The sequence below is a fragment of the Garra rufa genome, chromosome 16 (assembly GCF_049309525.1).
Source record: "Garra rufa chromosome 16, GarRuf1.0, whole genome shotgun sequence".
Lineage (NCBI taxonomy): Eukaryota > Metazoa > Chordata > Actinopteri > Cypriniformes > Cyprinidae > Garra > Garra rufa.
The window spans coordinates 42697001-42720249 of NC_133376.1; the positions used below are offsets into that span (position 1 = coordinate 42697001).

General features: G+C 35.5%; 1 protein-coding gene across 2 annotated transcripts in view; it reads left to right on the plus strand.

Annotated features, from left to right (window-relative positions):
• LOC141289044 (gamma-aminobutyric acid receptor subunit beta-2-like) overlaps nt 1–23249 on the plus strand; it is an 85314-nt gene that overhangs the window by 17276 nt on the left and 44789 nt on the right. For both annotated transcript variants that reach the window (XM_073821233.1, XM_073821232.1), the window contains exon 4: nt 14168–14388. In XM_073821233.1, the coding sequence (XP_073677334.1) occupies nt 14168–14388 (221 nt within the window). The remainder of the gene's footprint in view (nt 1–14167; nt 14389–23249) is intronic.

The window sequence follows — 23249 nt, forward strand, 5'->3', positions numbered from 1 at the left end:
GGCAATGTAATTACTATGTTCAAGGCCCGATAAAATAGTCCATGTGACATCAGTTCAACCATAATGTTATGAAGCTACAAGAATACATTTTGTGCACAAAGATAAAAAAAAAACAACTATCCTTGGGTACAAAAGGGTTACCAAAATTACAAACCTCATATGAAATAAATAGAAAAATATAATTTGCAGTTTAATGTTCTGAGGTAGAAGAACATAATTTTCTAAAGGTTAACACCTTCTTTCATTGACTATTTGTTATAAAAAAGTACTACCCTATTCTTGGAAAGTGGCATTTATTTCACTGCCTGGAAGAAGAGAATCCTCTTTTGTTTTGCATTCTGTTCATTTTGCATGACTTCCGTTGTGTGCCGTGGAGATGGATGTCTGCTGAACATGATGAGTGTTGGATTTGGATTGTGACAGGCTTAATGGAGAACTCCCAGCAGCCTCTGCGTCAGTGTCAGCTCAGTGGGAGAGACCCGACAAATGACGTTGTGTCATCCTGTCACAATCTCAATATGATCTATCGATCTGGATATCCATCTGAGGAGCTGGCATGCTTCACTTTGTCTTACGTAAGCTTGTTTCTCAGATCCGGCATGCTCCGCTGTAGATCAGACTACTGCTGGGATCAACAATAAGGATCTGTTTTATTTCTGCTGGGCCAGTTCAGTTCAGTAGATTTGATTTTTACTTCTGCCATTTTTATTTACCCAATCACAGCAAATTCTACATTTAAGATTTCTTTCCAAAAGAAATTACTATATATATTTTGATGTATTTAATGTGCAATAATGCACAGCTATACTGTAAAAGATGTTTTCAAAGTTGTACATTATGAGAGTACTTCTATTATCACAAATAATTATTGCAATTTTGACAACAACAACAAAAAAGAAACAGCTAGACATTGTAAAATATTTATGCAGGCATAAAAACCATACAAACATTCATTAAGCTTGAAAATTCCACCCTGTTACATAAGTTATTGTTAGAAAAAATGATCATAAAAATATTTTTCTTTAATTTATGGGAAAAAAAGTTAAAATATATTATCTGGAATTATCGATTGTAGTGTTGTAAGCATTCATTAAGCTTGATAATTCCACCCTGTTATGCAAGTTATTGTAAAAAAAAATATTTTTCTTTTTATTTATGGGATTGTTTTTATATTTTCTGGACTCAAAATAATTGATTGTGGTGTTGAAAGCATTGATCAAGCTCACACAGTTCCACCCTGTTATGCAAGTTATTGTAAGAAAAAATGATCATGAAAATATATATATTTTTTAATTTATGGGGAAAAAAAGTTCAAAATGATCTGGACTCAAAATAATGAATTGTAGTGTTGAAAGCATTGATCAAACTCACACAGTTCCACCCTGTTATTGTAAGAAAAAATGATCATAAAAATATTTCTCTTTAATTTATGGAAAAAAAAAAGTTTAAATATATTATCTGGAATTATCGATTGTAGTGTTGTAAGCATTCATTAAGCTTGATAATTCCACCCTGTTATGCAAGTTATTGTAAAAAAAATATTTTTCTTTTTATTTATGGGATTGTTTTTATATTTTCTGGACTCAAAATAATTGATTGTGGTGTTGAAAGCATTGATCAAGATCACACAGTTCCACCCTGTTATGCAAGTTATTGTAAGAAAAAATGATCATGAAAATATTTTTCTTTCATTTATGGGGAAAAAAGTTCAAAATTATCTGGACTCAAAATAATGAATTGTAGTGTTGAAAGCATTGATCAAACTCACACAGTTCCACCCTGTTATGCAAGTTATTGTAAGAAAAAATGATCATAAAAATATTTCTCTTTAATTTATGGGAAAAAAATTTGAAATATATTATATTATTTAATTCATTAGGAAAAACACTAAATATTATCTGGACTCATAATAATTGATTGTGGTGTTGAAATCATTAATAAAGCTCCACCCTGTTATACAAGTTATTGTAAGAAAAAATGATAATGAAAATATTTTTACAATAAGTTTGCCAATTAAAAAAAGTCCCAACTAGCTATCCATCAGTGAGTGATGACTTAATGGATGCAAAATTTGTAGCTGTGTAGCATCATTTTCAAAATTTTACATTTAACTTAGTGTTACTTGCAATTTCTTTGTAATTATTTGTCAAATTTGCTAGCAATTTTGGAGTGTAAAAATCCTACACTCTTTTGTTTGTTTATAATTTTCAATCTTGTCCATGTTAACCAGCTAGACCATGGTGACATTTTTATGCAGGCTTAAGAACATGTACAGCATATAGTAAGATCACAGTGACTGTTGCATCATGAGTTCATCCTTATTGTTGAGTCCTGGTTAGGTATTTTTGAATGTTTGCTCAAGCCAATAGAAGGAAGTCGGTCAGTTGCAGCGAGAATTATGGATGCCGTTTCAGTGACTTTCACTACAAAGACAGCTTCTTCTCCTGTCTCAGACTTCTTTAGTTGACGATTTTTCATGTCACATAAAGAATTCATAACCGATGCGCCCTTAATTAGTACATTTATGCTGCAGATTTAGAGACGTCCTTGATTAAATTAATTTGCACTTGCAAATTTCAGCTCTGTTAACGATGATTAAACAGCACAACCTAACAGAGGCTTTTCTGCTCTTGCAGAACATCCCTGCTTCTCGAAATGCTTTAAAGGGATAGTTCAGACAAAACCCACTATTCTGTCATCCTTTACACACCTTCATGTTGATCCAAAGCGTGAGTTACTTTCTTCTGTGGAACACAAAAGAACACTACTTTCTAAATAATTGAATGGGCACGTTCTGTGCAGCTAAACACTTCTATGCTGCATTGCGTCCTTTTTAAAACTTAAAAGCTTCATATCTGGTTTCATTGCGATTGACTGGAAAAGAACAGCTAGTACATGTTAAAAAGTGTTCATTTGTCAATAACCCATTATATATCAATGCACCTCTGTTTTCACGCACGATTCTATTAGTAGAGAGTAAAAAATGTGGATAAATCCACTCGGTCGCATGTGAGCTCACAGAAGCCGTGTGTTTGCGTCTCGGTTTGAGATCTATTGATGTCAAAGAAGAGTAAACAGAGCCCAAAGAGGCATCTGCTACCATCTGTGACCATAGTAATTATGCTCACATTTGGCACTGAAGCCAAGAGGAAAGTTCCAAGCCCAGGTGTTCCACATTCTGTACCCTGGCATCCACATTCCGCTCAGAAAAATGTATATTTAACCTCTTTTCCCAAAATGTTAATCTACAGACAGATTTTCCCCCTCCTATTTTTCTCCAGTTTTTGTCTTTGTGATTAATAACCGTAATACATCAGCATATGCTTTATGTACTGCTGTTTCACTGTCGTACGTCACGGGAACACTGTGTTTAAAAAGCTCAGAATGGAGGAATATCATTAGGCATAAATATCATTAAAACATTTTTTCATGCATAGCAAATTCTTAAAGGCTTAGCTCATCTAAAAATGAGAATTATCTGGATAGTTTGCTTAACCTTGTGTTGTTCCAAACAAGCTCTTACATGAAACATAAAAGCAGATATTTAATAGAATGTTCATGTTGCTCTTTTCCATACATGGATTAAAGTTAACAAGGTTTGTCAAGCTCTAAAACTTGTATTTAAGGGGAGACACTGCAGGCAAAAACACAGTTTTTTTCATGCCCCTATCAAGTTTATGGGCTTTTTGGTTTTTAACAAAGTGTTTTTTTCAGACTAGTAGAAAGAAAACATCCAAAAACACTGTTAAGTGTGTCTATTTTGTGTCGATAGCAATACAATATTTTTAAAGGCCGTTTTTTTTAAAGGAGTTTTTTCTCCTACACTGAGCCATAAATCTCCACTTCAGTAGCACTTACATACACCAAACTTTAAATTTTTATTCCTGTCTATATTCTAAAGGTTTTTACAGAGGGATTTGTTCATAAATAATTTGCTTGATTTTATAAATTTTATTCCCCCAAAAATGGTAAAAAAAAAAAAATAAAGTTTTATTAAAAAAAATAAAGTTTTTTTTTTTTTCTGAATTATGTTGTGACGAAATGAGAATCTGTAAAAAAAGAGAGAAATTCCTTCTGTAAAAACTTTAGTCTCTAATATGTCCAAAAAATTAGACAAAAATTTTCAAACTGACTTCATCCAGTGTTTAGATATTTGTTTTAGAAATGTATGCAAATTAGCGCATATTTCATTAAACAATGCATCATTTGCATATTTAAATGTAACATTTTAGAAAACCTGTAATACAAAAAATGTTTGCAATTATCACTGTAATCAATAAACTGAGTAAGTAAGGTGATAACTATTAGTTATTTTTTTAACCCTATTCACCTGCAGTTTCTCGCCTTAAAGTCATATAAAACAAAATGATACCTTTGTGTGAGGAACAGACTGAAATGTACCTCGTTTATCCATTTATCCATCAAATCTGGCTTGTTGTGTCCAATAAATGCAATCAATCCAAAGACATTTGCTTTTTTAAAATGCATTCCAATATTATGTTATTAATTTTTTTGGAAAGTAATGCTTTTGCGTTACTTTTTTGTCACCAGGGCTGAGCTTGCTTATTTGTTTTTTAATGACTAAAAACTCAAAAGTTATATTTTTGAAAAATGCAAAGGCCATTTCACACCAAAAGTGAAATTAATAAGCCTCAAGCTGAGGGAAGTGCTTCTGCATCTCACTTTCAATTTCTCTCAACATGGGGACAGGAGAGTTGTAAGTGAATAAATGGGAAAACAAAGTAACTTGTGGTATTTATTTGAAATGGTGATCAGATATGTTGCGTAAATTTAAAAGTAATGCATTACGTTACTAGTTACTCGAAAAAAGTATTATTATTTTTTTTTTTAGTGACTTTCATTTTTTTAAGTCACACACTTATATTTTTCGTTAAATATAAGACACAAGTTGCATGTATTACTTTTATGGTGCTTTTTTGTTGATTCTTATTCACTTTCATTTTATGCTTGTGAGCTGAATGGTTCTTTGTGGAACCAAAAATGGTTCTTCTATGGCATCGCTTGAAGAACCTTTTAAAGCACCTTTATTTTTTAGAGTGCATGACAGTCTGTTGTGTTGTTTAATAATAGAATGAACTTGCTGTAAAGTGCTGTATCGATGTACCCTTATACCCTATGCCCTTTGAACTTAACATGTTTGCTCCCTTCGGACTAGAATCTCATTTAAGATGACAGAATAACATGTTGAGTCCACTTTGCAGTTCACTTTCAGTCGAATGGAAAGCACCTTAAGTGATGCAGGTTTAGAATGACTAATTAAGGTGACTAATGTTTTTTTTTGTAAGCTGATAAAAACAAGATGTAGTTTAAAACATATAGAGACTGTATTTCACTAAATGGATATTTCATTCCATTTAGTGAAATACAGTCTCTATATCTTTTCAAATCAGCTTTTTCAACACAAACGCACAAGGTATGGAATTCATGTCTCAGTAGGCAGACATGACGGATAGGGTTTTATTGAACAGATAGTTTACTCTCAAATAAAGATATTTGCATTCTTTACCCATCCTCATGTCAGTCCAAACCTCTATGACTTACTTCTGTGTTTTGACAAAAGAAGTTAGAAGTCAAAAAAAGTCAAGACAATTGTTCATGCAATCAATTCATGCATGTGCATATCAGCGACTTATAGGTCTTTGGTTTGAGTCGAAGCGTTTCCTCAGTTCAGCAAATGTTGGAGGAACTAGGCCCGGTTCTACAGGGTGCTAAAGGGTGCTAAGCCCTCAAATGAAATCAATAGCACCCTCAGTTGTAATAATAGCTTTTAATTGCATATTTGGCAAACTATCCAGTAGGGGTGCAATGGTTCAACTTACTTACCGTTTGGTTTGTATCACGGTTTTAGAGTCACGGTTTCGGTACGGTTCAGTATGTGCTATGTTTAGGGTAAAAAAAAAATAAAAGTAAAGAAATAAGAATAATTTATCAAACTACAAGCAACAGCACAAATAAATACAATAGAGTAAAGATACAAATAAAATAGTTTTTTTTTTTAGGTCTAACATTAGTTTTTAGGTACAGATACAGAAACTGATCAAAATGAATAAATGTAAAAAAGCATTGCAGTATTAATTGAAGTTTATTAAAGCTGTTCAATCAAGAGCAGTGAGTGATTTCCTTCTTGTTGCTGTTAAATGTTAACAAATTGCTGTCAGTTTAAGAGAATGCTCTGATACTTAACGTTTAGCTGGCTATGTCTGCTAGGATACTTGCCAAGACGGGAATTTTGACAATTTTTGCGTGAATTTGTCCATTCAAACACAATAAAAGAGCTTAATATTTGCGCGTGTAGTTTACATCTTCGGATGAGCGCACACAGAGATCTCCTCAGTTCTCACTGCACACGCGAGTTTGCGTCTTATGGCTCTTAAATGTTGAAACTGGCAAAGCTTAAATGAGTTTAGTTTAAGTCCAGATAGCAATGTTTGCTGTTCAGGTCTCACCTGCACACGAGCGCTATCAGCACCCAGGAGATGACGGAATAAATGACTGCTCATATTCCATCATACGGCACTCGCATTGGACAAGAATGGTTTGTCCACGTTTTTTATTTAATGGCTGTTGTTGTAACGTATTAAAAAGCCAGAATGTGCATCCATCAACAGAAACATGCATTAGCCGAACCCTGTTTGTTTTACGTGTTGTTATTTAAAACATATTACAGATGCGTTGTCAGTTTCAAGTTGAACCGTGGTCCTGGTGTGCACCGAACCGTAGGAGGAGAACGGGACGGTTCGTTTTTTTACTGAGAACCGTTGCACCCCTACTATCCAGTGTGTTATGGTTTGCGCTCTGGATATCAGTTCAGCGTGTTTTTGTAGCTATGAGTAATGTAGCCAATAGGGGTGGGCGATATGACCTAAAATTAATTTAATATCATGGTATTTTTCATCTTTTGAACGGTGACGGTATAATATCACGGTATTACTTTTTTTGGTACATTTTGGGAGGAGTAGCCTGTCCTGTCCCTTTAGTATGTGAATAAAGTGAATATTTTTATAATATAATCAGTAAATGGTAGGAATCCTTATCAAAAAGAGACATGGGAGAGTATTATGCATTCTCAACTTATTTATTTTGCAAAAAACCTAAAGTTCTTACTTAGTGTACAACAAAACAAAAATTATTTTTTATTGAAATTTAATTTCTGCAATATTTAAAGTTTAAAAGTAGACCAATTCTGTGGGGAAAAACGCGGACTTGGCAACCCTGCATCCAACACTGCTGGAGTTAATGTCATTGCACACATGAGTGTGAAATTTTCGTCTGACATTTTTGCACGTTAAAAAAAAAATACAGGTTTAGTTAATCGAGTTTACACACTGCCTCTGAAACTTTCGTCCGTCATAAAAAAATTTGGATCGTGTTTGATTTTCTGCATTTTCGCATCCATAATAAGCATTTTGATAAGGATGGCGAATATGAGAAAACTAAAAAAAAAACGCATACGAAAATCGGACTCAGTGTACAATGGCCTTTAGATTTGAATGATCACTGGTCGAAAGTAAAGAGAGATGACAAAAATAGACTGGAGGATTTGCAGCAATCTTGTACTGACTGACAAATGTCTGTTATAAGATGTGCTGCTCTCTTTACACAGAGTGTGCATTATCGCAAAATCGAAAGTAAAAGTAAACAGCGCAAGCACTCAGTTAAAAGCGATTTCTATACCCTGCATATTGAAAGTGCAAAAAATTATATACAATATTAGTTCGCCTCACGCCGCTCAATTTGTGATCCACTGTGTAAATCCTTCGGCTTTACATTGTCACTCCGCTCCTGGTATAGGCTACAGGCCCGACCTTTCTTCACAATGTTTCACCAGTCGTTTAATGGCCACTCCCCTTTTACCTATCACCTGCAAAGCTGATACGAATATGTTTTACTTTTTTATTTACAACAAGATATATAGTATAAGGACAGGTATTCAGACCTCAACTGAACGTTTGAAGAAAATGTAATGCCTTATTATTTAGAATGAGCTGTTATTGATGTAAATGCAGCCGTGAGGCACATAATTTATTTATTACGGTATTAGAAAATCCATGTCGTGGCGCAATGTCACACCGGTGCTGACTATGACACAAAGTATAGACATGATGTAAAAAAAGAGATTTGTTGTGCAACTACATTGATTATAATTTTTAAATTGCGAGAATAGGGAGAGGTACGGACACATTGGTGGACCAACTTGAGTGATTTCCAGCTTGCATCAGTTGTTTTATAGTGTGCACATGTCCTCAAAAAATAAATGACAAAACATGGTAATTTTATTGTAACCCAAACACAGCTTTTTTTGTGTAACCCAGCTTCTGGGACAGTACTGCTAAATACACCTACTGTACTTAAGCAATAAGGTACTTGAGGCCGTGCTGTATCATGAATAAATCACGGCTGAAGGGCGTTGTTAGGCACGACGCGAAGCGTGATTTATTCATGATACAGCACGGCCTCAAGTACCTTATTGCTTTTATAAAACGGTTACCACACAATAGAAATATTAAAATCAAAAATATATATTAATTTATATATATTAAGTTGTACGTTTTCATAAAGTAAAATCATTAACTGCCTTCCGCTGTAAAAAAGTAGTCCCTAACTGCTGCAGCTGTGTTTACGTTGCTAAGGGTGGTTGCTAAGGGGGTTCAATGATACACAAAACCGTTGAGTGAAGCGGTCATAGCAGTGCCGTATCATGAATACGACACAGCTGCTGACCAATCAGAATTGAGGAATGGAACTAGCCGTTTTATAAAGAAAATTAAAGCACTGTTTTATTTGTATATTATGTGTGTTTGTCACATATTCTTTAAAGGGGTCATCAGATGCAAAACTAACTTTTACATGTTGTTTGAACATTAATGTGTGTTGGCAGTTTGTGTACACAACCACCCTACAATGATAACAATCCAGCCAGTGGTATTTTTTTTAATCTTTTAAAGTAATATCCCCTTTTTGAAATCAGGTCATTCTCAGCTTCTTGTTGTTGTGACAAACACAGTTGATTGACATGAGCGCCTGACCTTAGACCCGCCCTCACCGAGCTGAAACAGACCGAACACAATTGCCATTGTGTCGACTCAGGTATGTTCTTTTATTGGATGTAATAATAAACGTAGCAGTCATCATTTACTCCCGACATCTGAGCCACTTAAGAGGCAGAGGATTAACGTTACTTTCGTTTTTAAAATGAAAGCGCAGATCCTGATCTACATATGCGACTATGTTCGTGTGAATCATTCGTGATGCAGCTTCACCCACAGCAGGAGTGAGTAGAAGGCTTTTTTATGCATCTTTGCAAATGGCCTTTCTTAATAATGTGCTTGTTGGCAAGTTTTGCCGATAAACGCGGCTAAAGTAAACATTACAGCTCGTAATCCCTCAGCAGAGAGGGGCGGGGCGAGCAGAGCTCATTTGCATTTAAAGGGCCCATGCAGAGCTGATTTTGACAAGGTAAAAGGGTGTTTTTTACTCTACTATTGAGAATTTTTAAGACCCTAAAGAATCAAATGAACTTGTGGAAAATGGGCATCCGATGACCCCTTTAATAACAAGGATAAAATAATGACAAAGTTTTTTTTATCTTTGCCCACTTTGGCCTAAACATCTGCCATTCTGACAAAGAATCGTGATATTTCAGAAAAAAATCTTGATATGATCTTTTTGCCCTTATCGCCCACCCCTAACCGTAGTATATCATTAGGATCCATGGTTATTAATTTTGTGTTCCTTGATATGCTTTTTTTGACTCTCAAAGTGACAGTAGCCATTTAATGAACCACCAACAACCATGATGTCAACTGCAAATCCTCTTTACTGTTCTACTAAAGAGAAAGAAAGAATATTGGATGGTCTGAGAGTGAATAAACTGACAACTATTTTAAATTTTTGGATGAACTGCCCCTTTAAGAGTGCTGAAGTGACTCTGTCGCCTAAGGCGTCAGATGCGTCTCCTGAGAAAAACCTTCAGCGGTGATGCTCAGCACCATCCTTAACCTACTCCACTACCATCCTAAACCTGCATAATGACAAATGCAAAAGATCGGAGGATGTTATGAGAGTCGACAGTTGATGACAAACCATCTGCATGCTCATTAGGAGCCTTGTATACTATTTTGGTTATCAATCATTTTGATTAGGGATGCACTGAATGTTCTGCAACCGAAATTATTTAGCTGAAAATAGCATAGTATAAGTAAAAAGGCAGAAGAAATTATAGCGAACAATGACATGACGTTATTAAATAGATGCGCGCACTAATGCAGCAAACATGTCGACAGTGTGGAAGCATCTAAAACTCTCTGAGAAAGATGCAAAAATCATTCCAAGCAGCGACAGCGAAAGACTGTTTAGTATCGCATTGCATATCTTCCATGAGAAGAGAAAGGGCTGGTTGTTGCTGTTTACTGTATGATGACTGAAATCACGAAATGGTCTCAAACCATTAGTAAATAAACTACAGAATGTTATGTTGTCTAATACATGCACTAATTATATTTATTCTGCCAGCGCTGCATGAGCTTCTTAGCCAGGGTTTAAAGTCCAAAGTGCGAGGAAAATTTGTGTGATGAGAATCATTCATAAATCTGCTGCTGTCAGCAAAAAGTAGCACTGAGTGCATTTACATGCACGTTCTTATGCCGATTGTGCTTAATAAACCGAAAACGCACGTGGTCATGTAAAAGCGGTAACCCGTTTTTCTTTTACCGGAGTAAGGTCATAATCGGCGTAAGCATAAACCGGTCGGCACAGGTAGTTTTTTGCCTCTTACCCTGATTTCAGGCGGCATGCAAAAACAATAACCTGCTTTCTATCGGCTTATTGAAGTGCGCATGTGTGATACGTGACAGGAATGCATAGTTAGTGCAGATTTAAGTTCATCTTTTACAGTAAAGAAAGGCTCTTTCATAACTCAGAAAATGATAAAAAGTGTTCTCATCCCGTGCAGCAAAAGTAGATGTGGTTCAGTCAAAATGCTGCATTTATAACCGCATGAGAGGATAATATGAGCTGTAAGTTTCACGCTGACATTGCAAACTTTATTTAACATCACAACTGACAAACATATGGAATACTCAAAGTCAGACACTCAAATTATTACATTTGGATGTCACTAAAAAGAAATAACCGGATTTATTAATAAACTTGTTTTATCAAGTTACTGGTGTGCATGTAAACATGCTCAGGGCTTCTTGCGGGTTTCCGCCAAAATAAAAGTCAACATAAATGTTAGTATTGTAATTTTGCTGTTGTTTTGCAAAATAAAATAAAAAAGTAAGACAAAAATAACAATCATTCCAACAGCTCTATTAATACATTTATTCTAACATTCTCCTTTGCTCAGCAAGGCTGCATTTATTTGTGCATTAAAAACACATGCCTGATTCAAGAAGGGGATGTAAAAATGGTTAAAGAATATTATTTTACTAATGTATTCACTTTAAATAGGTTAAATTGTGCTTAGTTGGTAGGCTATAATGTCTACTAGAATGTTTAAAAGTGTTCAGTGTTAAATAAATATTTTTAAATAGCAAGACAAAACTGTAAAAAGCAAATATTGGCTATTTAATTTATCCCATGGTGAAGAAATTGGCAAAATGCATGAAGGTAAAAGACCAAAAAAAAAACATGTTTGGATTCAGCTTCAGCCAAGAATTTTCCAATTTCTTGGATTCTTCTAGTCTAAAAATGTGGTGCAAAAACTAGTCGCGGGATAATATTTGTGTTTAGGATGTGTCTTTGAGAATTGGGGCGTGCATGTGAGTGTTCAGGTGTGTTTAGCGTGTGTTTGCTCATGCTGAAGTGGCTGTTTATATGTGCACATGCAGGACAGTGTGAGTCACAGCTGGTTCTTCCATCAGCTTTTGAATCAGAGGGAGGTTTGCTTCTTTAATGCCTGAGAGTAACTTTATCAAGTGTGCTGGTTATTTTTGGCAGAAGGTGATTGGCCGTTTTAAGAGTTCCCTCACAGGTCACCGCTGGAGAAGCACGGAGAGATAAATATGGGGCTAGAAACCGCCAGCCCACTGTCCCCTCATCCTCTGGCCACGCTGATAAACACATCCGCTGCACTCCCAAAACAAACCTCAGATACAATCAGGGGCATTTTATCCCAGGAGGCAATGCTTAGAAAACAGTTGGGTACAGAATTAAAATGAGAAACTGAGCAAATATGAGCATGAACTAACAGCAGTGACATTGGCGGATGCTTCACTGTGATTGGCTGGTTAGCCTGTCAGTTAGACAATGGCAGCCTATCAGAAGCGCAGCTCCTCAACGTATCGGCCTGAATGTGTCAAACGGCTGGAAATGGATGAGCTAATTACAGAGTAAACATCTCACACTCGGACATCATCACTTTCGGTCACATCCGAATGGAAATGAACTTGTAATGACTTGAAGCGCAGAGTGATTTGTGAGCGAGGCGGTTTTTAGTGAGCACTCAGCTGGGTTAAATTAAAAGGTGCATCTGCGAGCCTGCCACCACCTGCGGTGTTTACTGAGGATTTGTTAACTAATGATCTGAAAGATGGCGGATGGTAATAAAAAAAAAAACAGCTCAGCAATCAGTAGTAACTAATCAAAGAGGCAATGTATGTGTCACAAGTGTCAATTTTTCAAAATTGAGATTTATGCATCAACTGAAAACTTCCCATTGATGTATGCTTTGTTAGGATAAGACAATATTTGGTCAAGATACAACTAAAATCTGGAATCTGAGGGTGCAAAAAAATCTAAATATTGAGAAAATCGCCTCTAAAGTTGTCTTAATGAAGTTCTTAGCAATGCATATTACTAATCAAAAATTAAGTTTTGATTTATTTATGATATATAATTAACAAAATATCTTCATGGAACATGATCTTTTAACTGCATACAGACATTTTTTCAAGACGGTTCCAGCTACACTAAAAGAAAGGTTTAGGTCATGTGGAAAGAGCTCCTTAAAGTGACATTCACAGGTTACCACTTTTACAGTGTGGTTTTAAATTTTAATATTAAATACTTAAATATTAATCACAGTGTACTCTTAAATATTAACGTCAGTCTTATTAATATTAAATATTGATAAACATCTAAAAATATTACAGTGTCAGTTGCATGTTCATAAAGTACATGTCCATATTTCTTTAGATACCAGGAATCATCAAATTGAACATGAAAATAAAAAGGTAGTCGACACAACATACACTCTTAAAAATAAAGGTGCTCTTAAAAATTCACGAGGCCATAGAAGAAACTTTTTTGTCTAAATGGTTCCATACAGAACCCTTAACATCTGAAGAATTATTATATAATCTTCAGATTATAAAAAAAGGTAAGAAAGAGATGGTTTCTTTAAATAATCTTCTATGGCATCGCTGTGAGGAAATTTTTAAAGCATCTTTATTTTTCAGAGTGTAAGATGATTGTTTTAAATTCTCACTAGTTTTCTAATTTTGCTCTTATTTTTTATTCCTGTCTGCATCCTGAAGGTTTTTTACGGAGGAGTTTGTTCATATGTAATTTGCTTGATTTTATACATTTTATACCCCAAAAAAATAGTGAAACTTTTGTGACGAAATGAAAGACCGAAAATTCCCTCTGTAAAATCTTACTAAAGAATTTTGAAACTGACTTCATCCAGTGTTTAGATTTTTGTACTAATAATGTATGCACATAGTTCATTAAATAATGGCTCGTTTGCATATTTAAACCTAACATTTGAGAAAACTTAATACAAAAAATGTTTGCATCCCTATTCACCTTCAGTGTCTCACCTTAGCACAATTATAAGTGGGTCTGGAATGTTATATTATTGATTAATTTAAAGATAGCAATGCAATAGAAAAAAGATACAAATAAAACTTTTTTGGGGTGGAAATTTAATGTAATTAATAAAGGTGCTTCACGATGCCATAGAAGAACCTTTTTTGTCTAAATGGTTCCATAAAGAACCTTTAACATCTGAAGAACCTTTCTGTTTCACAAAAGGTTCTTTGTGGCAAAAGAAGGTACTTTAGATTAAAAAAAGGTAAGAAAGAGATGACTGAATGGTTCTTTGTGAATCCAAAATTGGTTCTTCCATGGCACGTTATTTTTAAGAGTGTGAGAAAAATGTTTTATTTTCTCACTAGTCTTCTAATTTTGCTCTTACTTTCAGGACTACACCCTGACCATGTATTTCCAGCAGGCTTGGCGAGACAAGCGCTTGTCTTACACCGAGATCCCTCTGAATCTAACCTTGGATAACCGTGTGGCTGACCAACTCTGGGTGCCCGACACCTACTTCCTCAACGATAAGAAATCCTTCGTTCACGGAGTGACGGTCAAGAACCGAATGATACGCCTGCACCCCGACGGCACCGTGCTCTACGGATTAAGGTACGTCCTTCGAGGTCATCGCTGTCGCCCTGTCCTCGCAAACCATTTGCAAACCACCCACACGATGCGTTGAGGCCATGTTCCGGGTCTGTTTTTATTTTCCCAGGCTGCTGATGCATTATGCTGGTGTAAATGACTCAACATCGCTGTCTATGTTTAGAAAGGATGAAATTGTTGTTGCTAATTCCAAAGCTGCACATTGTGCTCGCAGTTTTTCAGCCTGACAGCAGTATCCTTATCACAAGTGTGCTTAAAAATTAAAAAGCTGCATTGCGGCAGATAATTCACTGTTATTAAGGCGACCGAAATCAATAAATATAATTTATAACGCTTCATTATGTAAGTGCCCAATTACATAAGTTATTTTTTACATAAGCCAAAAGGGAATCTGTGTGCAGGAACACTAAATGCACATGATGAAACATTGATGGGAATGTGTGAGTGTGCCGTGACCTGGCCCACAGAACATCGCTGCCGGGACTGCCAGCGCGCTACTTTGTCAATGGAGACCTTCGCATGTGAGACAGCGCCGGCTGCGGCCGTGTGTGTGTGTGTGTGTGTGTGTGTGTATGAGAGAGAGAGATAGAGAGAGAGTATGGCAAGTAGTTTTAGCCTAAAATATACTGTCACTTGTCATCATTGCATTTTTACTAGTAACAGTTGTAATTACAGAGCACTCTATTTCAATTCTTACTAGTAACAATTCCAATTACAGAGCTCTTTAATTAAATTTTTACTAATTACAGTTCAAATTAGAGAGCTTTTTAAATCAATTTTTTACTAGTAACAATTCCAATTACAGAGCTCTCGAATTCAATTCTTACTAGTAACGATTCCAATTAGAGAGCTCTACAGATGAATTTTTACTAGTCATATGTCTCCATTGATATGGCAAGCTATTTATCCTAAAATATACTGTTACTCATCGTAATTGCATTTTTACTAGTAATAATTAAATGAGAGCTCTCTAATTAGAATTGTTACTAGTAAAAACTGAATTAGAGAGCTCTGTAATTGGATTTATAACTAGTAAAAATTGATTTAGAGTGCTCTCTAATTGTAATTGTTACTAGTAAGAATTCAATTGTAAAACTCTGTAATTAAAAATGAATGGAAGTCAATGGAGGCATTTGACTAGTAAAAATGTATTTGTAGAGCTCTCTAATTGGTATTGTTACTAGTAAGAGTTGAATTAGAGAGCTCTGTAATTGAAATTGTTACCAGTAAGAATTGAATTAAAGAGCTCTGTAGTTGAAATTGTTACCAGTAAGAATTGAATTCGAGAGCTCTGTAATTGAAATTGTTACCAGAAAGAATTGAATTCGAGAGCTCTGTAATTGAAATTGTTACCAGAAAGAATTGAATTCGAGAGCTCTGTAATTGGAATTGTTACCAGTAAGAATTGAATTCGAGAGCTCTGTAATTGGAATTGTTACCAGTAAGAATTGAATTCGAGAGCTCTGTAATTGGAATTGTTACCAGAAAGAATTGAATTCGAGAGCTCTGTAATTGAAATTGTTACCAGAAAGAATTGAATTCGAGAGCTCTGTAATTGAAATTGTTACCAGAAAGAATTGAATTCGAGAGCTCTGTAATTGGAATTGTTACCAGTAAGAATTGAATTCGAGAGCTCTGTAATTGGAATTGTTACCAGAAAGAATTGAATTCGAGAGCTCTGTAATTGAAATTGTTACCAGAAAGAATTGAATTCGAGAGCTCTGTAACTGGAATTGTTACCAGAAAGAATTGAATTCGAGAGCTCTGTAATTGGAATTGTTACCAGTAAGAATTGAATTCGAGAGCTCTGTAATTGGAATTGTTACCAGTAAGAATTGAATTCGAGAGCTCTGTAATTGAAATTGTTACCAGAAAGAATTGAATTCGAGAGCTCTGTAATTGAAATTGTTACCAGAAAGAATTGAATTCGAGAGCTCTGTAATTGGAATTGTTACCAGTAAGAATTGAATTCGAGAGCTCTGTAATTGAAATTGTTACCAGTAAGAATTGAATTCGAGAGCTCTGTAATTGGAATTGTTACCAGAAAGAATTGAATTCGAGAGCTCTGTAATTGGAATTGTTACCAGTAAGAATTGAATTCGAGAGCTCTGTAATTGGAATTGTTACCAGTAAGAATTGAATTCGAGAGCTCTGTAATTGGTATTGTTACTAGTAAGAGTTGAATTAGAGAGTTCTGTAATTAGAATTGTTACCAGTAAGAATTTAATTAGAGAGTTTTGTAATTGGAATTGTTACCAGTAAGAATTGAATTCGAGAGCTCTGTAATTGGAATTGTTACGAGAAAGAATTGAATTAGAGTGCTCTGTAATTGGAATTGTTATGAGAAAGAATTGAATTAGGGAGCTCTGTAATTGTAATTGTTACCAGTAAGAATTGAATTAGAGAGCTCTGTAATTGGAATTGTTACTAGTAAGAACTGAATTAGAGAGCTCTGTAATTGGAATTGTTACCAGTAAGAATTGAATAAGTGAGCTCTGTAATTGGAATTGTTATGAGAAAGAATTGAATTAGAGAGTTTTGTAATTGGAATTGTTACCAGTAAGAACTGAATTAGAGAGCTCTGTAATTGGAATTGTTACGAGAAAGAATTGAATAAATGAGCTCTGTAATTGGAATTGTTATGAGAAAGAATTGAATTAGAGAGTTTTGTAATTGGAATTGTTACCAGTAAGAACTGAATTAGAGAGCTCTGTAATTGGAATTGTTACCAGAAAGAATTGAATTCGAGAGCTCTGTAATTGGAATTGTTACCAGTAAGAATTGAATTCGAGAGCTCTGTAATTGGAATTGTTACCAGTAAGAATTGAATTCGAGAGCTCTGTAATTGGTATTGTTACTAGTAAGAGTTGAATTAGAGAGTTCTGTAATTAGAATTGTTACCAGTAAGAATTTAATTAGAGAGTTTTGTAATTGGAATTGTTACCAGTAAGAATTGAATTCGAGAGCTCTGTAATTGGAATTGTTACGAGAAAGAATTGAATTAGAGAGCTCTGTAATTGGAATTGTTATGAGAAAGAATTGAATTAGGGAGCTCTGTAATTGGAATTGTTACTAGTAAGAACTGAATTAGAGAGCTCTGTAATTGGAATTGTTACCAGTAAGAATTGAATAAGTGAGCTCTGTAATTGGAATTGTTATGAGAAAGAATTGAATTAGAGAGTTTTGTAATTGGAATTGTTACCAGTAAGAACTGAATTAGAGAGCTCTGTAATTGGAATTGTTATGAGAAAGAATTGAACTAGAGAGCCCTGTTATAGCATTGTTACTTGTAAAAATGCAATGATGACAAGTGACAGACTAAAACGGCTTGCCATATGTGAGCGCATGTGTGGAGGAGGCAGTAATAGAGCGTTCTCTTTTGTGACATCTGAAATTTAGTGCGAATCTGTGCTCTGTTGCAGCTTGACATGAAAGAGTGTTGGAAGATGGGCTTTCTGGATTTAGTGTGTATGCGTTTGCGATGAGTGGGGGTGTGTTGTCCGTGTTCCTTGGGTGCCCTGCTTCTCTAAGCTTGCCAAAGCATGTTCCTCAATTACCAGGATAAGAATATAACAGCGCTCTTCTATTGCTGTCTGTGAGAGCCCGGTCTGACAATTTAGCACAGGCAGGTAGATGTGATTATCTTGCTCCTAAAAGACTTCGACCAATAACACAGGCGCCGGCCAGGGGATGAAAATTCACAGGCTTAAATATAATTTCTGAGTCATAACACAACAAGTGAATCACGTTACAGCTTAGCAGTCTGTGTCGTCCTTGTTTAATGGACTAATCTCAAAACATTTTCTGTGAAGTTGTAAATTAGGGCTGCTCGATTTTGGCAAAAGTCATGATCACGATTATTTTGGTCAATATTGTAATCACGAGTATTTAACATGATTATAATAAATCAATAAATAAATCTAATAAATCAAGCACATCCCGTTTTATGAAAGTCACATTATGTGATTTTACTGATTTGCATGTGAAATTTGGTTTTCATGGAGAAGCTAAAGCGCACCACTGGAAAAGGGGCGGAATGGGGTGCAATTATGGTTTTTCATGAATATTTTTTTCAGACTAGTGGAAAGAAAACATCCAAAAGACTAAGTTAAGTGTTTCTTTTATAACACTTCATCTATTTGTGTCAATAGATTTCAGTTACAATACATATTTGAAATGAGTTTTTTCTTCTACACTGAGCCTTAAATCTCCACTTTAGTAGCACTTACACACACCAAACTTTACATTTTTATTCCTGTCTATATCCTGAAGGTTTTTACAGAGGAGTCTGCAAGATGTATGTTAAAGGAGTTCACTTTCTAAACAAAAACTTACAGATAATTACCACCTTGTCATCCAAGATGTTCATGTCTTTCTTTCTTCAGTCATACAGAAATTGTTTTTGAGGAAAACATTTCAGGATTTCTCTCCATATTGTGGACTTATATGGTGCCCGCAAGTTTGATCCCTTAAAATGCAGTTTAAATGCAACTTTAAATGGCTCTGAACGATTCCAGCCAAGGAAGAAAGGTCTTATCTAGTGAAATGATCGGTTTTTTATTTTTATTTTTATTTATTTTTTATATTTTTTAACTTTATATGCTTGTCTTGTCTCACTTTGTGTGAACTCCTACATCACTGTTTTACCTTTATTTTTTGTAAAGGGCGTTTGATCTTCTTTGCACATTCACTTTTCTAAACATTCGTCTGCATCAATGTAGGATGATATTGAAGTTGGAGGAGAAAATTAGATGGGAATTTTTCGACATACCCTACCCTATCTGACTTGAACCAGAAACCTAGTGTGTTTTGTTTTAATGAAGGCAATTCAAACTGCACAGATAAACACCAACAAACTAGTCTGTTGGAGTTTGTTGGATGAGTGTGTTACCCCTGTCGGCCACTGTAGGCATTGGTTGTAGTTTGTTTTCATCCGACTGAACATGCTTAATCGGCCTTTGTTGGGTCGTGGTTTTCCAACAACCTTTGACGTAATCTGACGTGGTCAGGAACCTTTGCTATGACAATGCGCATGGTGTGCTTCACCCATGGCCTCTTTTGTTTTATTTGCCGTCTTTTCAGGCATAGAATGATCCGCAAAGACATTAATAGAAGTAAAATTTTGATCGTGGTTACAGGATCAAGTAAGCACACACCATGAGGTGTTCAGCAAGGCTCTGTACTAGGCCCAGTTAAGAAGCGTTACAGCGCAGTTAGGGCCCCTTCTGTCTAAATGCAGTTAACTAATTTACGACATAATAGACTTAAAATACGCAACAAATAGACACGATAAAATACAATAGAAGTTCTGTTGATTATAATCAGAGACGCTGTCTAAACTGGATGCGGCCGTGTAGACACATGCTGCATTCCAATTCGCATACTATCCGTCCTAAATAGTATTCAAAAATAGTGCGGATCAGTGCAAACTCTAACATCCAAAATTGCCCACAACACATTGCGTGGTGAACAAGGATTCAATTAGAACTACAAACACGCAAAAAAGTGTTTAAAAACTACAAACATGGCAGATATGCGCGACCGACGGACAGGTAGAGAAAGGGGTTTGAGTGAATAAATAATGTCTAACCTGACGAAAAAATATTTATTCAATGTTGTCCACAATATAAAAGTTCACAATGTTGCTGTAGATTAAATATAATGATACGTTTGGTCATTACCTTTAAAATGCATCATTATGCAAACACATGAGCATGAGTTCTCACCATGAAAGATCAACGTGCCTCTTCATTTCTCTCCAATACGGTAGGACATTAAATGAAATGAAATGTGGATGATGTTAACAGTTTGACAAGATGATTGACAGGGAAGTTTAAACAGTGACAAGATACACATAACTAAGCAACAGAGCGTCTGTTAGAAGAGGCAGCTATGATGAAGTATGTCCCAAAGCTTGTCTAGTATTCTGCTACATACTCAAAGGTATGTCGTTTTTCTTCACAAAAAGAATACATACTTTTAGGGCATAGTATACAGTAAGTACAGTAGGTGAATTGGGATGCAGCAACTGTGTTACTTGACTCTCTGTGACTCAGTTTGTTGGTGTTTGTTGGAGCAATGTAAAAATGAAACATTCACAAAAATTCTAAATACATCAGCCAAATTGAGCCAGCTTATTTTTTGGCGTTTGACTGTGTGGTGTGAATTGGCCTTAAAATGCATAACTTTTGCTACGGTTATGCCTGTCGTTTACACTATTCTGGTGTTTTCGACCATCGAAAATGGAGGCTTTCGAAAACGCTGCAGACCCCATTTTAGTTGGAAAACTCTGGGCTTGTATTTTAATGTAAATGGACCAAAACAGAGACTTTCGAAAGCGCTAAAGACCCCATTTTAGTTGGAAAACTCTGGGCTTGCATATCAGTTTAAACGGAACAAAACAGAGACTTTTGAAAGAGCTGCAGACCCTGTTTTAGTTTACAGACTACGTATTGCATTTTAGTGTTAACAGACCAAAACAGAGACTTTCGAAAACGCTAAAGACCCCATTTTAGTTGGAAAACTCTGGGCTTGCATTTCAGTGTAAACAGACCAAAACAGAGACTATTAAAAACGCTGCAGACCCCATTTTAGATGGAAAACTCTGGGCTTGTATTTTAATGTAAACGGACCAAAACAGAGACTTTTGAAAGAGCTACAGACCCTGTTTTAGTTTGCAGACTACGTATTGCATTTTAGTGTAAACAGACCAAAACAGAGACTTTCGAAAGCACTAAAGACCCCATTTTAGTTGGAAAAATCTGGGCTTGCATATCAGTTTAAACGGACCAAAACAGAGACTATTATAAACGCTGCAGACCCCATTTTAGTTGGAAAACTCTGGGCTTGCATATCAGTTTAAACGGACCAAAACAGAGACTTTTGAAAGAGCTGCAGACCCTGTTTTAGTTTACAGACTACGTATTGCATTTCAGTGTAAACAGACCAAAACAGAGACTTTTGAAAGAGCTGCAGACCCTGTTTTAGTTTACAGACTACGGTTTTGCATTTTAGTGTAACTGGACCAAAACAGAGACTTTTAAAAACGCTGCAAACCCCATTTTAGTTGGAAAACTCTGGGCTTGCATTTCAGTGTAAACAGACCAAAACAGAGACTTTTAAAAACGCTGCAGACCCCATTTTAGTTGGAAAACTCTGGGCTTGCATTTCAGTGTAAACAGACCAAAACAGAGACTTTTAAAAACGCTGCAGACCCCATTTTAGATGGAAAACTCTGGGCTTGTATTTTAATGTAAACGGACCAAAACAGAGACTTTTGAAAGAGCTACAGACCCTGTTTTAGTTTGCAGACTACGTATTGCATTTTAGTGTAAACAGACCAAAACAGAGACTTTCGAAAGCACTAAAGACCCCATTTTAGTTGGAAAAATCTGGGCTTGCATATCAGTTTAAACGGACCAAAACAGAGACTATTATAAACGCTGCAGACCCCATTTTAGTTGGAAAACTCTGGGCTTGCATATCAGTTTAAACGGACCAAAACAGAGACTTTTGAAAGAGCTGCAGACCCTGTTTTAGTTTACAGACTACGTATTGCATTTCAGTGTAAACAGACCAAAACAGAGACTTTTGAAAGAGCTGCAGACCCTGTTTTAGTTTACAGACTACGGTTTTGCATTTTAGTGTAACTGGACCAAAACAGAGACTTTTAAAAACGCTGCAAACCCCATTTTAGTTGGAAAACTCTGGGCTTGCATTTCAGTGTAAACAGACCAAAACAGAGACTTTTAAAAACGCTGCAGACCCCATTTTAGTTGGAAAACTCTGGGCTTGCATTTCAGTGTAAACAGACCAAAACAGAGACTTTTAAAAACGCTGCAGACCCCATTTTAGATGGAAAACTCTGGGCTTGTATTTTAATGTAAACGGACCAAAACAGAGACTTTTGAAAGAGCTACAGACCCTGTTTTAGTTTGCAGACTACGTATTGCATTTTAGTGTAAACAGACCAAAACAGAGACTTTCGAAAGCACTAAAGACCCCATTTTAGTTGGAAAAATCTGGGCTTGCATATCAGTTTAAACCAGGGCTTAAAAACGAAAAAAAAATCCATTCGGTTCACTCCGAGCAGAATCGATATTATAACGTTTCTGTTCTTGCGTTCCTCATTAAACAATACGTTCCGAAAACGGTTTTCTAGAAAAAATACCGGTTAATAACGTTATTTTATTACACGGCGTGATAGATAGATAGATAGATAGATAGATAGATAGATAGATAGATAGATAGATAGATAGATAGATAGATAGATAGATAGATAGTGCCTTTTAATAACATGTTTGGCATTATGTTTAAAAATGATTAAACCAAATTCCGTGTTCGTGTCATTTGAACTTCTTGTCTTTAAAACCGAAAGTAAACGAGTTCACCTGGAAACTCGTTACAAATGCGCTAATAATTTTTTTAAAACAATTTTCTTGTTTGAAAATAGCCTACTACAGCGAAATAAGCCCCTTCAAGACCATCCGCTTAACATCCTGACCACACGGCTTAATCTTCGATAAAAACCTGTTGACTTATTCCTTGCCTAATATGCATAATAGCCTATTATAGGCTATTTTCACTCAAACAAAACAGAACTCCAGATAGATATGATTTTACATTTAATGCATAAAAGTAAAAGCAAACGTAATGCATTGTAACATTATAAAACAACAACAGATTTTTTTTAAACATTTAACACAACAGATCAACAACTTAAATTATAATATACCAAACCAAAAAGGGTACTGGAAAAACTGGATGGGCTTCAGCAAAATATTTTATATAAAAAAAAAAAAGTAAATCTATAGCCTACTTAAAGTCCATATAGGCTACTTTGGGTTAAAACGTACAAAGAGAAT